The 13,886-nt window shown below is 45.7% G+C and overlaps 1 protein-coding gene across 1 annotated transcript; it reads left to right on the top strand.

Annotated features, from left to right (window-relative positions):
* Positions 1-4,590: 4,590 nt before the first annotated feature.
* Positions 4,591-13,559, top strand: LOC115388844 (dual specificity protein phosphatase 7-like). Its single transcript, XM_030092133.1, has 3 exons — positions 4,591-5,056; positions 7,009-7,437; positions 9,994-13,559. The coding sequence occupies exons 1-3, from the start codon at positions 4,648-4,650 to the stop codon at positions 10,308-10,310; spliced, it is 1,155 nt and encodes a 384-aa protein (XP_029947993.1). The 5' UTR covers positions 4,591-4,647; the 3' UTR covers positions 10,311-13,559.
* Positions 13,560-13,886: the final 327 nt, after the last annotated feature.

Below are 13,886 nucleotides of genomic sequence, written 5' to 3'. Positions count from 1 at the left end.
GAACAGCGGTGTGACGAGCGCAATCTTCTCCAAATCTTGGCATGTTGACACAGACCGGAGGTATTGTGAAACAGGAAGTGTGTGTGCATCGACTGTGAAAACGCTCCCGTGCTTTTCAGAGCGGCAGATGAAAGGGCTGTCGATACATGCATGAGCAAGACGTTTCCCAACGCAGAGCAGAGCAGAGCAGAGCTTCCACCCTGCGAGACGACCAGATCCTCGACTGAACTTATCAGTCCTAATGCGGAACTTACTCTGTTCGGTACTTTTACTTGAAAAAAAAAGTACAAAGACCTGTAATCGTCTCTGTCAGCTTCTCACCAAGAACTCTGAGTCACTCGTGGCTGTCATTTAAATACATTGGGAAAAACAAAACAAAATGAGAGAGATATCTTGAATTTCTCATCACAAATCACAATCTGATGACAGCTGTTTGGATTTGCTGCGATGGCGTCATGTCAGTTCGGTTTTATTTAGATTATTTGGATTGTTCCATCCTGGATTTCCACGTAGGCGTGGAGGAGAGAGAGCCCGGACCGCAGCACACACTTCATGTTCACAGCATTTACTGATCACATAGAAGCAGAGATCGGCGTGAACGTTTTCTAAACGGGCTGCTCTAAGTTTAGACCTGCTGTCTCAAAGGTGACGAGTCCTGCAGTTAAACTGAAACTGACATTTATTATTTTCCCAGCCTTGGAAATGAGGGTGGAGAAAGCTTGTCGGAGGGTCCAAACTGTGTTTTTATTTATTTATTGATACTGTTTTGTTTTGTTCATTCTTACTCTTCCTCAAAATGCGACATTTGACTTCTTCTTTTTCTGCTGTCAACAATCACATTAGTTTGGAAATGCCCCTTTGGTTCCCTTTAACATCGACTTCTTCATTGCGTTCACGGTATTGAGCCATTCCGCAGAATCCAAGCTGTTCAAAATAGGAACAACACTAATTTACACACGTTTTTGAAAGAGAATTTTTAGTCATCATTCATGTATTTTTTTTTTTTTTAAGAGAAAATCGAACAGAAACCTCCTCAAAGTGAAACTCCATAAGTCCGTCCTCTTGCTCACATTACTGTCAGGTTTGAGTTGTACTTCCTTTTTCTAATACAATGATGGGTGGCCACTTTATCCTGTCTGTAAATATCTTGTGTTTTCCTCTGAGATAAAAACGCTGAAACCAGATTCTTTCTGTTTGCTGATCCAGTCTTTACTTTTTTTTGTATCACTATTGACTGTAAAATCACATCCTCCAAATAATTCAATGATGTAAAGGTAAATATTTATGCAGCTCAGTAACATTTTCTTGATTTTAAGATTATGAACTAAGATTTTTTTAAACAGCTTTTTGCCTATTTTAGGTGAGTAAACCTAAAAAGTACATTTTAACATACTGTAGTATCAAGAAGCGAAGTGTTTCCATGTGTAAGTTTCATTAGGAAGATTTCAGTGATTGGTGAGGATTTCTTATTTGAAGGGAGATGTTTAGATTTTTGTGTCTTCACTGATACGTTCCAGATGTTTCCCAGGAATATGAAAGCAGATTATTGATGGGTGTGTCTGTGTGTCAGTGGAGGCTTTTCACTCTTTCAGTCTTCTTGTTGTTATAGATATGTTGACTTTTTAGTGACTGATAAAAGTGGAAATTAGTGAAAGAAACCGGCTGGAAAGTTTGAAGAGACTGAATTGTCACTGTGATCAGATGTCGTTTGGATTCACAGAGCGGGGACGAACTTTTCCGGTCAAATCTTTCAGGCTGGGAAAAGATCAGCAGCTCGGAAACGGACCATGTGATAGAAATGCAGAACAACTGAGTGATTATAGTCATGATAAAGGAGGCGAGTTTCAGGTTGTTCGGAAGGAAACTGAAAGTGTTCAGGTGAGTTTTGATGATATGAGGAAGAGTCTTCTCTCTCCTCACACACACTTGTGTTGAATTCCTCACTCAAACTTCAAACTCTGAGAGTAATGTTCACATTTATTAAAAATAAATAGATAAACGGCAATATGTTTGTTTACTATTGGCAAGCAGCAGTTTCCAGACCAACACACACACACAGAGTTACACAGTGTGGCTACACACTCGGTCAGAGAGCCTGTTGTTGTCCATGAAGGGAGTGGAAACACAAGAGCCCTAAAGTTTGTGCGAGTGTGTGTGTGTGTGTGTGTGTGTGTACTAGTGTGTGAGTGTGTGTTTGTGTTTTGCTGGTGAGTGAGTGTTTGTGTGTAAGTCACTGGGGGGGATAGAGAGCCATTGTCTGCAGCTGGTGCATCCCCCACCCCTCCTCTCTGCAGCTGTGAGGAAATCAAACGCTCCTCTTTTCCCCTCTGTCACAACCTGCTGACGCCTTATTAGGTCATTCATGGTGAGACGTGGAGATGGTGTGTTCGGTGCAGCAGGTACAGCCGCCGAGAGGGTCCAGACGGACCAGCATCCCCCCCCGTGAACCCGCCTCACACTGTCACACACACACACACACACACACACACACACACACACACACACACACAGCAGAGGCGTGTGAGGTGTCCTGTGTCCTGCCCGACACGGCACCCACCGTCGAGGCAAGGCGGCGGGGGATCGAACCGCTTTCTCACTTCACGGTGATACGATCGAGAAAGAGTTCAAAAAACTGGCAGAAGTCACAACTGTGGGCCCCTGAGCATGACCTTTGACCCCTCAGAGCCCTGTGATGCAGCTGCCTGCCACATCCGAGATGTAGGATGGGTTAAGGTGGAAAATTAGATTAGTTTGCAGTGTAAATCAATCAATAGATTTACTTCATTCAAATAAATGCATCTTGGTTCACATATCAAAGTGACACATAGTTACATGGATGTCCAGTTCAGAACATTCAATGCTTATTGTGCACCACCACTAAACCATGCCACCCTTAAATTAAAAAAAAAAATCACAAAAATAGATTTTTGCATGCAAACTTTTAAATAACATTTAAAGAAAGTTTCTGTATCTTTTAAAGGGCACAATCTAAAAGTCGTGCCCTTGTTCCTTTAACTGGACTTAATAGTTTTGAATCTTTGGCTCCTTATTTTCATTTTTTTTTTTTTGCATATAAATGGTATTTATATAGAATATGTAGACTATACTACTATCATTTAACAAAGATCGTCAGTAGGGATGCACAGATACCAATTTTTAAAAGTATATGAGTACTTACATTCCAATGCTGAGTATCAAAACTTATTAAATGCCACAAAATAGAATTTATACTCTATGCAAATTATACATAACTGCTATGTATCCTGTGTTAACTTCAGAGGGACTCTGCTTGCTTTGAGCAGCACACCTGCTCCAGCTCGCTCTTAATAAGTGTATCAGTCGGACTTTAATCATATTTAGCATGTAGCATCACTGGTGTGTGAGCTATGAGACTCTAGCATGTAGCAAGCCTTGGCATATCCCTATCTTCAGCCATTTGCACGTGTTAACTGTTCTTCCTGCTGCTTCTTTCAGTGACGCAATACACCACCTTGTGGTACAAACTGGTATTGCTAAGACTGAACAGGCAGGGGTAAGTTGGAAAACTTCCTGAGTTCAGTCAGTTAGCATGTTGTGAATATTATTTGGGGTTACAATTAGTGTGTATTTTATATAGTATGTGGTTTCGGAAACATGTCTTATGAGTTTAATTGATTCAGTCAATTAAAATATGTTACATCATTAAAAGTTTTATGAAAGCATTTAATATTTTACCTTCTGGTACTTACTCTTTAAAAAAAATCTGACTTTCTTAGCAGAAATGTATGAAGCAATCCCTTTAAAAAAATCAGACTTTTCTTAGCAGAAATGAAAATGAAACAATCCCAAAGGAAAAAGCTCTGAAAATCTAAAAAAATCCTCTATTTTTCAAAAATATTTTTGTGCAAAGATGTTGAAAAATGCCCTGGCTGTTTGTCAAATCCAATAAAATGTCTTAAGTGAGACATTCATATGTATATTTTCTTTCTTAAATCCATTTCTATATTCTCGTGCAGCAGCGCGCAGTATCTATGAATGGACGTCGTGCGGCTCGTGCGCGCGCTCTGCGCTCTGCGCCTTTAAATCCGCGCTCCTCCCTCTCCTCGGTGACGACCCGCAGAGCCTCTTTAACGCGTCCAGTGGAAATGACAAACCAGAGGCGCTCCGCGGGCCAGCATGTCCAATAAACACAGCAGCCGTGGGGCCGGAGCATCCGCGGCGCGTCCCTGAACCCGCACCCTCCCGAGACCCCCCCCGGGGCCCGCGTCGCCGCGCGCCTCAAAACTTGGAGCGCGTCTCCCCGAGCGGACGTCGATGGACTGTAGGGAAAGCCGCACTTCTGCTGTGGGGCTGCGGGAAGGAGGGGAAGAGGGCTCTGCATGTTCAAGTTTCCTGCTCCGGGCACAGGGGATCCGCTGCGCGCGCGTTGGATGTGTGGAAGTGTGCGTCGGGTGCGCAGGAACAGCAGCAGCAGCAGGAGCAGCGGCGGCGGCGGAGGTGCTGGTGGAGGAGGAGGAGGAGGAGGTGATGGTGGAGGAGGAGGTGGTGGTGGCCGCAGGAAGGGAAGTTTAGCGCTGTGATTTTTTTTTTTTTCTTTTTTTCTTTTTGGGCTCTATTTTGCTGTTTTCATGTCACAGCAGGGGACAGGTGGATTAAAAGGTTTCCCCGATGAGAATTAATCATCCGTGGGGAGGCTCCGTGATCGTGACTATGATGATGATGTCGAGTAAGAGCGTGGAGTGGCTGCAGGAGGAGCTGGAGTCCGGGGCCAGCTCCCTGCTCCTGCTGGACTGCAGACCGCACGAGCTGTACGAGTCCTCGCACATCGAGTCGGCCATCAACCTGGCCATCCCGGGCCTCATGCTCCGGAGGCTGAAGAAGGGAAACCTCCCCATCCGCTCCATCATCCCCAACAACGAGGACAAGGAGAAATTCGTCAAGCGCTGCAAGACGGACGTGGTGGTCCTGTACGACGAGGCGACCCCCGAGAGGCAGGAGTCCGGGATGGGGAGCTCCGTGCTGGGGCTGCTCCTGCAGAAGCTCCGGGACGACGGCTGCAAGGCTTTTTATCTGGAGGGTGAGACCCGCGTCCGGCTTTCTACGTTCTCATCATGCGCCTTTTTTTTTTTTTTGTTCCAAATCCCACAACAGTTTGAATGTGATCCGCCACATTCACTGCATGTTTTTTAATCCCTGCTCACGATTCCGGTAGTTTTAATAAATAATGCATCTTTACTGGAGTCACAAATGTCACACCTCTCCTGTTAGAAGCCCATGAAACATTAATACATCAATAAAGTGCGCGCGGGGGTAATTAGGGGTCACCGAGTGGCGCCACCTCAAATAAATCCAGCTGTTATCATCTGTCCACTAAACTTTGTTATTTATCATCGGAAATCACAACAGTTTGGGCTGTAACATCAGACAGAGTGTAGTCAATAAGTAACTAATGTCCGGAGGTGAGAGATTAGAGTCTTTTAGCGCATAAATCAGAATGAAGCCACGTGAGCCCGCTTTGCTTCAGACTCACTGGAGCTGGGTTTATATTGAATGTTTTCAATTAAAATGCTGCAAAAATGGCCCCGCCATGTTGTGTTCCTTCAAGAAAAGACTGGCTTTTTTTTCTTCCTTTTTTTTCATGAATGAACCGGAGAAGCGAGGAGCCGACGACGCGCGCGCAATAATCCCCCAGCTCGTTAATAAAAGCGCAGTTTCTCTTCAAAGCTGGCGCAAATGTACATAAGCTGGATTCCAGTGATGGGCTGATGCTGGTTTGTTTAGTATTTCCGTGATTAGAGCCGCTTGACGGGAGAAGCGGAGCTGCCATTCACAAAAAGTCCGCTGCGCCGCGCGCTGTTGTGGCGGAGCGCGGCGCGGCGCCTGTCCGGATCCTCCGCAGGGCGCAGCTTTTCTCAATGGACCACATCTGTCCAGCCCGCGTGCAGGCTCAGGCCTGCGTGAATATCACAGCACTGTGCTCATATCTGGCTCATCGGCATGTCATGATGGCTCCCATTGAGAAAAATATCACAGTTCTCTATACTTTTTTTTTTTCATTTTTCCGCAATTTTCAATTGTGAATAATCTAGTCGTTCTGTTAATTCATCACTGCATCAAGTTAATGTATTGCAGAGGATGATTTTATTTGCACGTACCTGGTAAAAAATAAATAGGTCAAACATGAAAACAAACAATAAATCATTTGCGGGGATACTTAGAGGTCACAGTGTGGTCACCTCAAATAAATCCAGCTGCTTTCATCTGTATGTAACTGTTTTTCTTCCTTCAGCAACTAAAAAAAACCTTAAATTGAAATATTAATGACACCCATTGTGTAGTCATGTAAAATCACTCATTGGGTGTTTTTTCATCCCTCACATGGAAAAAGTACACACAAAGTGAACGTATTTAATGACTTTTATCTGCTAATTCTTCCCTAATAATCAACTTATATGTGCTAAAAAAAAAAAAGAAGCATCATTATTGTAATGGATTTATAGAGATAAATATACTAGGTCTGTGCGTGTTTGTTGTGAACAGGTTTGCACCATTTTTGCACCATTTCCAACTGTAAACCGTTGCATAATGATCTAATAATACTCATTATGGATTCATACATCAAGATAAATGTGCTATAGAGTGTTTCAAAAGTGATTCTACGTCTCTCTGGTGAATAATTTTGCCTAAAATGTAAAATCTTGACCTAAATCATCCACTGTAACATTGTCCAACACTTGAATTGCTGTTTTTCAAAAATACTGAGCAACTGTATGAATGACACAATCCTGAAGGTTATTTTCTTGGCGTTTATGTTTTTTAATCAGGCAGTGTTGACATTTAGCTGCCATTTTGTAGATGTCACAGAATTACACCCCTCGCCACAAGTCTCGTTTCTGTTTCAAACTCTGTAATAATCCTCATCCAGACACAGGCGGCACGGTGGCGCAGTGGTTTGTGCCGTCGACACACAGTGAGAATATCTGAGTCTCGGTTTAAAAGCTCCTTTTGGGGATTCTTCTTGTTTTCCAGGGGGCTTTAACAAGTTCCAGTCTGAGTACCCCGAGCACTGCGAGACCAATCTGGACTGCTCGTGTCCCAGCAGCTCGCCGCCGACCTCCGTCCTCGGCCTCGGGGGACTCCGCATCAGCTCCGACTGCTCGGACGGGGAGTCGGACCGCGAGCCGGGCAGCGCCACCGAGTCGGAGGGCAGCCCGCTGCCCAGCAACCAGCCGGCGTTCCCCGTGCAGATCCTGCCGTACCTCTACCTGGGCTGTGCCAAAGACTCCGCCAACCTGGACGTGCTCAGCAAGTACAACATCAAGTACATCCTCAACGTGACGCCCAACCTGCCCAACATGTTCGAGCACGAGGGGGACTTCAAGTACAAACAGATTCCCATCTCCGACCACTGGAGCCAGAACCTCTCGCAGTTTTTCCCCGAGGCCATCTCATTCATCGGTGAGTGTGAGCGGAGATCGCTACCCCAGACCTCGCTCTTCAAAAGGCTAGTTTCTGTTCGAACAAAGATTTTGGTAGAGAGCTGGCTTTTCTCTCCAGTTGTTTCCATATCCTCCTGGACTGGGTCGTTTTTAGAGTTGCAGTCGCCTGATCCCTCATATGAATGAGCTGTTTGTTTCATTACAAAAGCAAACAGCTCCCACTAGTGGTTCAGCACCAAAACTACACTGTTTCTGTGTAAACAGACATCATTTTCAGAAAGTTGCCGTGTAAACGTGAAACTTTTCTGTAAGAAAACAAAAAAAACCAAAAGCGTTATCACTTGAAACGTCGTCGTGTCGACTGATCCTGAAGAGGAAGAAAAAGAAAATCAGCTCTTGTTGACTTTTGTTCTTCTGCTTGTCAGTTTTGTTCTCGCATTCATGTGAAGTTTGCAGCGAATGCAGTGAAAGTCGGTTCTTCTGTGTGTGTGTGTGTGTGTGTGTGTGTGTGTGTGTGTGTGTGTGTGTGTGTGTTTCACACACAGTCAGTGACGATGTGAGGCCTTTAAATCTCAGTTTTTCACTCTGACTGATGAAGCAGGAATTCGGAGCCTTGTTTTGTGTTTAGCCACGAGGAGAGACCCTTTGAGACACTCAGGATGTAAGAATTCCAGCCCTCGTCTCGCCTCTCGTCCGCTCCGAGTGTTTCCCGTCCTTCCTCCCGACTTCATTCCTGGAGAATGAGTGAATTCCCTCTCCGACGACTCTCTGCCAGAGTCTTCATGTAAACTGCTCAGACGGCCGATGTTTCGATAGTAGTGCTCCTGCCTAGGTGGGAGGAAGCGTGACACATGCCAGAGCCAGAGGTCGTGGCAGATTTGGGTCAGGCCGATGTTAAATGGCGCTGCCTGGCTGGCTGGAGCGTGTGGGGGGGGGATTACATCACTTCTTTTGGGGTAATTACGGGTAAAGGAGATGCAGATGTGCTGCTGAAAGTTGCAATTCCTTAAATAGCTGAAAGTCAGTGCTGGAGCATGCGGCGAGAGGCCGTGATTTGATTTTCTCTGGCACTTTAACGACTTGATAAATGGAGGGCTGTTGCAGTACGATGTGTTGAAGTGATGTAACGCCGCTCGGATCTGCTCACCGCCGGTTACTCCTCCGACTCCTGAGTCTGATCCGGGTCTCCGGCTCGTCTTTTTTTTTTTACCGTGGAAAGTCAGCACACATCACATATAAATTTAATTTGGCAGCCTGAGCTCGTGAGCCAACTGACCCCAATCCTACAACAAGAGAGGGAAGGAGCGAGAGGGAGGAGGGGATGAAAGAGAGGGAGACAAGAAAGGAAGGAAAGAAGCACTTAACTCTGGCTCTAATGGCCTGCAGAGATGCAAGTGCAAAGGCTGGAAACCGATAGGTGGATGGATGGAGCTGCTTAATAATGTAACATGTTTTTTTTTCTTCTTCCTATTGAGGCTTTTTCTGCAGATGCAGAGCTAGAAAGCAGAATGACACTCAACCTTCTCCTGTCATTGACAAAAATGTCACTGCAGTTTGAAAATGTCATTGAATTCCTGGAAGAAAACGTCTTGTTCTTTCTTTAAATTAACATTTGGAGCTGATTCATCTCAGTGTGATTGATCTGTGAAGAAGGCAGGCAGCATTTAATGAATCTAATTATCCACACTGATCAAATATGTGCGTGCTTCATCATAATTCAGGAACAATTCAGACAAGAAAGACTCTGAATGCATAAAATAAAAGTTTAATGCATGAAATTATATCACAGAAGTTCTGAAAATTGAGCACATTATGATCATATCTTGGATGAGAAAATGAAATAGAATAAAATAAACCCATTCTAAAATAGCTGCAGAGCAAACTGACTAAAATACAACATTTCAACTCCTTCATTTAACCAGATGTGATTATACTTCAAATTATTGACGGTTAAAGTCTTTAAAATGTTAGGTTTTTTTCAGCTTTAAATTTAAAATTTTCAGAAAAAAGTCCTCCGTGGTCACTGTTTCACTAAGCTTGTGTCTCCCGATGGGGAAACACCTCATGAATCCTGAACCGAGACCCAAGCAGCTCACACGGCGCTCCACTGTGAGAAACATTAGCTCGGTAGCGCCGCTCCGCTCCCTGATATGAGTGGTTTTCTGCGTCACTTGACATTCTCCTCCATTACTGCGACTTTCAATGATACTCCAAATACGCCGCGATTGATTTCCTAACAGTACGTTTGAGGATTCCAGTCATTTGAAATCTATTATCCTTGGAAATGGCAGCTTTAGCAGCACCTCAGGAACTGGCTTCTGGAGCCAATTAGCAGTGGCAGCGGATCACCTGCAGTTAAATTGGATTTTAAATTAATCTCACTCCAGAGATTCAATTTACACATTTGCATATAAATGTTGGTCAAAACGCCGATTGGAACTGAACTTCTTTTATTATTTTCTCCCTCTGGTTCATTCATAATATGAAGCTAAATAGTACCAGGCATTAAAAAAAAACAATTAATGATAAAATACAGCCTTCCTGAATGACTGCCATGTGTTTCCTTCCGCCCCAGACGAGGCCCGCTCCCAGAAGTGCGGCATCCTGGTGCACTGCCTGGCCGGCATCAGCCGCTCCGTCACCGTCACCGTGGCCTACCTGATGCAGAAGCTCAACCTGTCGCTCAACGACGCCTACGACTTCGTCAAGCGGAAAAAGTCCAACATCTCCCCGAACTTCAACTTCATGGGCCAGCTGCTGGACTTCGAGCGGACGCTGGGCCTCAACAGCCCCTGCGACAACCACTCCGCCTCGCCCACGCACGACCAGCTCTTCTTCACCACGCCCACCAATCACAACGTGTTCCAGCTGGACACGCTGGAGTCCACATGAGGGCGGGGCGGCGGGAACCAACGGCCGCGCCGGTGGAGAGCGGCCGCTTTTTAGTGAATGTTTGGGCCTCTTGGGGCTCGACGCCGGAGAGCCCGGCCGCGGAGCAGCCGCCGTGCGGCGGCGAGGCTCAGAGAAGCCACGGTTAAAGAGGACAGGGAGATTTTTTTTTTTTTTTCTTTTTTTGTTTTTTCGACCCAGAGAGGCGTGACTGTGTGTTTACAAAGGCTTCCTCCTCAGCGTTGATTTGAACTGAGGACGGGATAAACCCTGATCGCTTGTCTGGTTAGGCGAGAACAAGGGAGGCTGGAGTGAGGGACTGACGGCTCGCAGCGGGACGCGCCGCTTCGTACGAAGAGAGGAAGACGCAACGCGGCGGCTGGAGGAGGCGACAGCTTCCTCTCTGTCTTTCTGCCTCGGCTCTCCAGCTGAGCGGACTGGTGCCAAGTGGAGAATCTGGGATTTACTCGTAGGAAATCTCGCTCTACTGAATGTAGAGTTTTTCAAAACCAAGGAATTTACACACACACACACACACACACACACACACACACATAAACAAAGTATGTATGTTTGTACCGTATGTATGTTAACGTACATTGCAGAAAATGTATGGGCAGTCCTTAAGGAATTCAGTATGTCTTTATGCATTTTTGTATATTTTTATGTACATTTACGCACAGATCTATACCTTATATGAATATAAACACATAGAAAATCTTATCTTTGTCCAAAACAACAGAGTAATTCAATCCAATAATGGCTTAAGAGATTGTAAACCTAAAGAAGGGGAATGGGTGTGGAGAGCGTTGTCTTTTTCTTTTCCTCTTCGGTTCTGTTTTCCTGTGGGTCCGTAGTGACCTAATGCGGTTTGCACAGTGGTGGAGCCATCGACTTGTTGGCACTTGGAGCCTGTCGCTGGAAGCAGGCGGATAAAGAGACATTGAGAGCGGAGGAGGCCAGTCCCAGGCTGCGACGAGTCCTGACAGCTGCACGGCGCGGTGGGGAGGGAGCAGGAACTGGTTACCCCCCCCCCCCAACCCACCCCACCCACCCCATCCCTCCCTCCACAACCCCCATCCAGAGCACCGGTTCAGGGTTCAGCCAGCCGGGGGGTGGGTGGGAGGGGACCGAGGAGTCAGTCGACCTGTGACCGAGCGGTTCTCGGTTCCCGGTTCCGTCTTCTCTCCCGTTATGACTGTTGATCCAGTTACTGTTTCCACCAGCTCCTCTCGCCCGTTTCATTTCAGTTAGGAACTGAGCGCCGCCAGTACTCTGTGCTTGAACCGGTTCCCTAACAGGTTTGGCGGCAGGTTCACACCGGTTAGTGCGAAGGCAGCGTCACCACATGTGAGTGTGCATGGATGAACGAATGAACGAGTGAATGACTCATACAAGGAGAGACAGTGAGCGCGACTCTTCAGGCAGCTTATCTTAGTAGCCACGGGCTCATAGGAACCTCAGCCTTCTGAAAACCGGCACTGCAGGCTCGTCTCAAAGCCCTCCTGAGTCCATTTCTCTCAGCGTTTCTGAGAAAGACGCCTGGAAGCAGAAGGGCCGAGTGGCCGAGCTACCCGGACCCAGTGCCGGGAGCCTGACGGCGTCACTCAGATCCCCTCCTGCATCAGAACGCTGACAGAAATGGTTTCCCGGGGTCTCGGCGGGACTTCTCCGTGCGATTGTGGCGTTGTGCGCTGGGACTGGCCTCAGCTTCAGACTGCTCTTACCGATCTGCAGCGGTGGAAACAGACGGTCTCCAAATCACCCATTTCATCAAAGAAAGCTTTGTAGGAGTCCATTCACCCTTAAGCCTTGGGTATATTATATGAAAGTTATATTAAATACAAATGAATATATATAGATATTTATATGATAGAGTGACTAGTAAAACAGATCTATATTATTTTGTATACCTGAGCATGCTGTGGTGCTGTATGCTCTCTAACAGTAGACGTAACCACGGGTTGGATGTTGCTTTAACCGGAGGAACGACAAAACAAACGAGGACCGTTTTTTTAACTGCTGTTGCCGCCGTCACGGCGCACAGCGTGTGGCCGAGGCGTTTTCTGAGACAGCGTCCACATCTGTAGCACTTATACCAAAAAGAGATTCAATGCGCTTTGAAAAAAAAAAAAAATATAAAAGAATCATCTGGAAGACAAATGAGAAAACCCCCCCACGGCGGTTTGAAGAGTTTTTCCTCCCAATTAGAGAAGTGGAGCTGGGTCCACGAACGCATCGGGCCTCATGGGAAAAAAAACAAAAAAGAGACATTTTCATTTTCTTCCTCTTTGCGCGAACATACTGAAAATGACTGATGAATACAAACCATCTGTTCTCCGGGTCGTATAATCCTGAAATCCACACCTCGGAGTCGTCACACCAAGCCACTTCCAGGTTTCAGACACGAAAAAAGAAAAGGAAGAGAGAAAAAAGTGAACATCAAACTGCAGAATTAAGGAGACAAAACACAGAAGCAGACTTTCTGCTGCAGCATCAGATGCCAGGAAACGTGTTTTCAAGGTGAGGCGGAGACAAACGAGCCGGCAGCGCTGTGCTACAGGTGGTGTTTTCTCAGTGCCAGGTGTGAGGGAGGATATATTTAACTCCGCGGTGACCCCGGCGCCAAGACGCTGAGGCAGCTGCTGGGAGGAAACCGAAGTCCTGCCGTCAGACGTTTCACAAACCTGGAGGTCGAGGCGTCCGTTACGCCGGTGTGGGGACTCCGATGACACAGCCGGACTGCAATCACACGGATAATCTCCAGATTTATGGAGGATTATGACTGTTTTTTGGAGAGAAAAAAATATTTCTATTAAGTTTTAAATAAACTGAAGTTTCTTAATTTCAACTAAATTAAAGTAAATTTTAGGTTTCTCATTCTAATTGTTCAGATGCACCTGATATATTTGTGGCTCTCTTAAATTCCTGCAGTGCACATCTGTTAGTTTATTTTCTACATTCATCATTACAACTCTGGACCAAACCTTTTAAAAAAAACCCTTTCGAGTTTAACCAAATCCTTTTTTTTTTTTTTTTTTGCACGAGGCTCGATGTTCCCAGCCAGATATTTAGGCCTTTGAAGCAGAGATCTGGACGAGGTCTGCACAGAAACAAAGAAGCGGGTTTCAGAGGGCACAGCAGTAGGATCTGATGAGCGTTGGTTTTTAGCTGGCCTTATATAATCTTTCTAACTTGTTTCTAATGCTGACTGTTCAATACTCTTTGTATCTCACTTTAGGGAAGAAAAAAAAAACAACATTGTGTGGGGAAAATAAATGTTTGTTATCTGTTATTTGAATAAGAAGACGGCGAGGACGGACAGCGAGCTGTCGGTCCACCGTCAACGGGTCAACATGAGGTCGTCTTTGTTACTCTGCAATATATCAAAACACCTTTTCTGCAGTATTTGTAGATGGAAGACCTCAGAGTTTTAAATTCTTCTTCTTTTGTACTATATCTACTCTGTATGATTATACAAGATCCAGCTCGGTTATGGCTTAAGGACTGAAGTAACGTTTCACCTGGGTGTCCCAAAAACGTAGGGCTGGAGAGCCCAGAACCAACTGAGAACACACA

The sequence above is a fragment of the Salarias fasciatus genome, chromosome 5 (assembly GCF_902148845.1).
Source record: "Salarias fasciatus chromosome 5, fSalaFa1.1, whole genome shotgun sequence".
NCBI classification, from domain to species: Eukaryota; Metazoa; Chordata; class Actinopteri; order Blenniiformes; family Blenniidae; genus Salarias; species Salarias fasciatus.
This window is presented reverse-complemented; position numbering and strand designations above follow the sequence as displayed.

Bases quoted from the DNA above. Each gene is read 5' to 3' on its own strand.
- LOC115388844 (XM_030092133.1), top strand. From the start codon at position 4,648: ATGAGAATTAATCATCCGTGGGGAGGCTCCGTGATCGTGACTATGATG. The intron at 5,057-7,008 runs GTGAGACCCGCG...CTTGTTTTCCAG, and splicing joins CAAGGCTTTTTATCTGGAGG to GGGGCTTTAACAAGTTCCAG. The intron at 7,438-9,993 runs GTGAGTGTGAGC...CTTCCGCCCCAG, and splicing joins CGAGGCCATCTCATTCATCG to ACGAGGCCCGCTCCCAGAAG.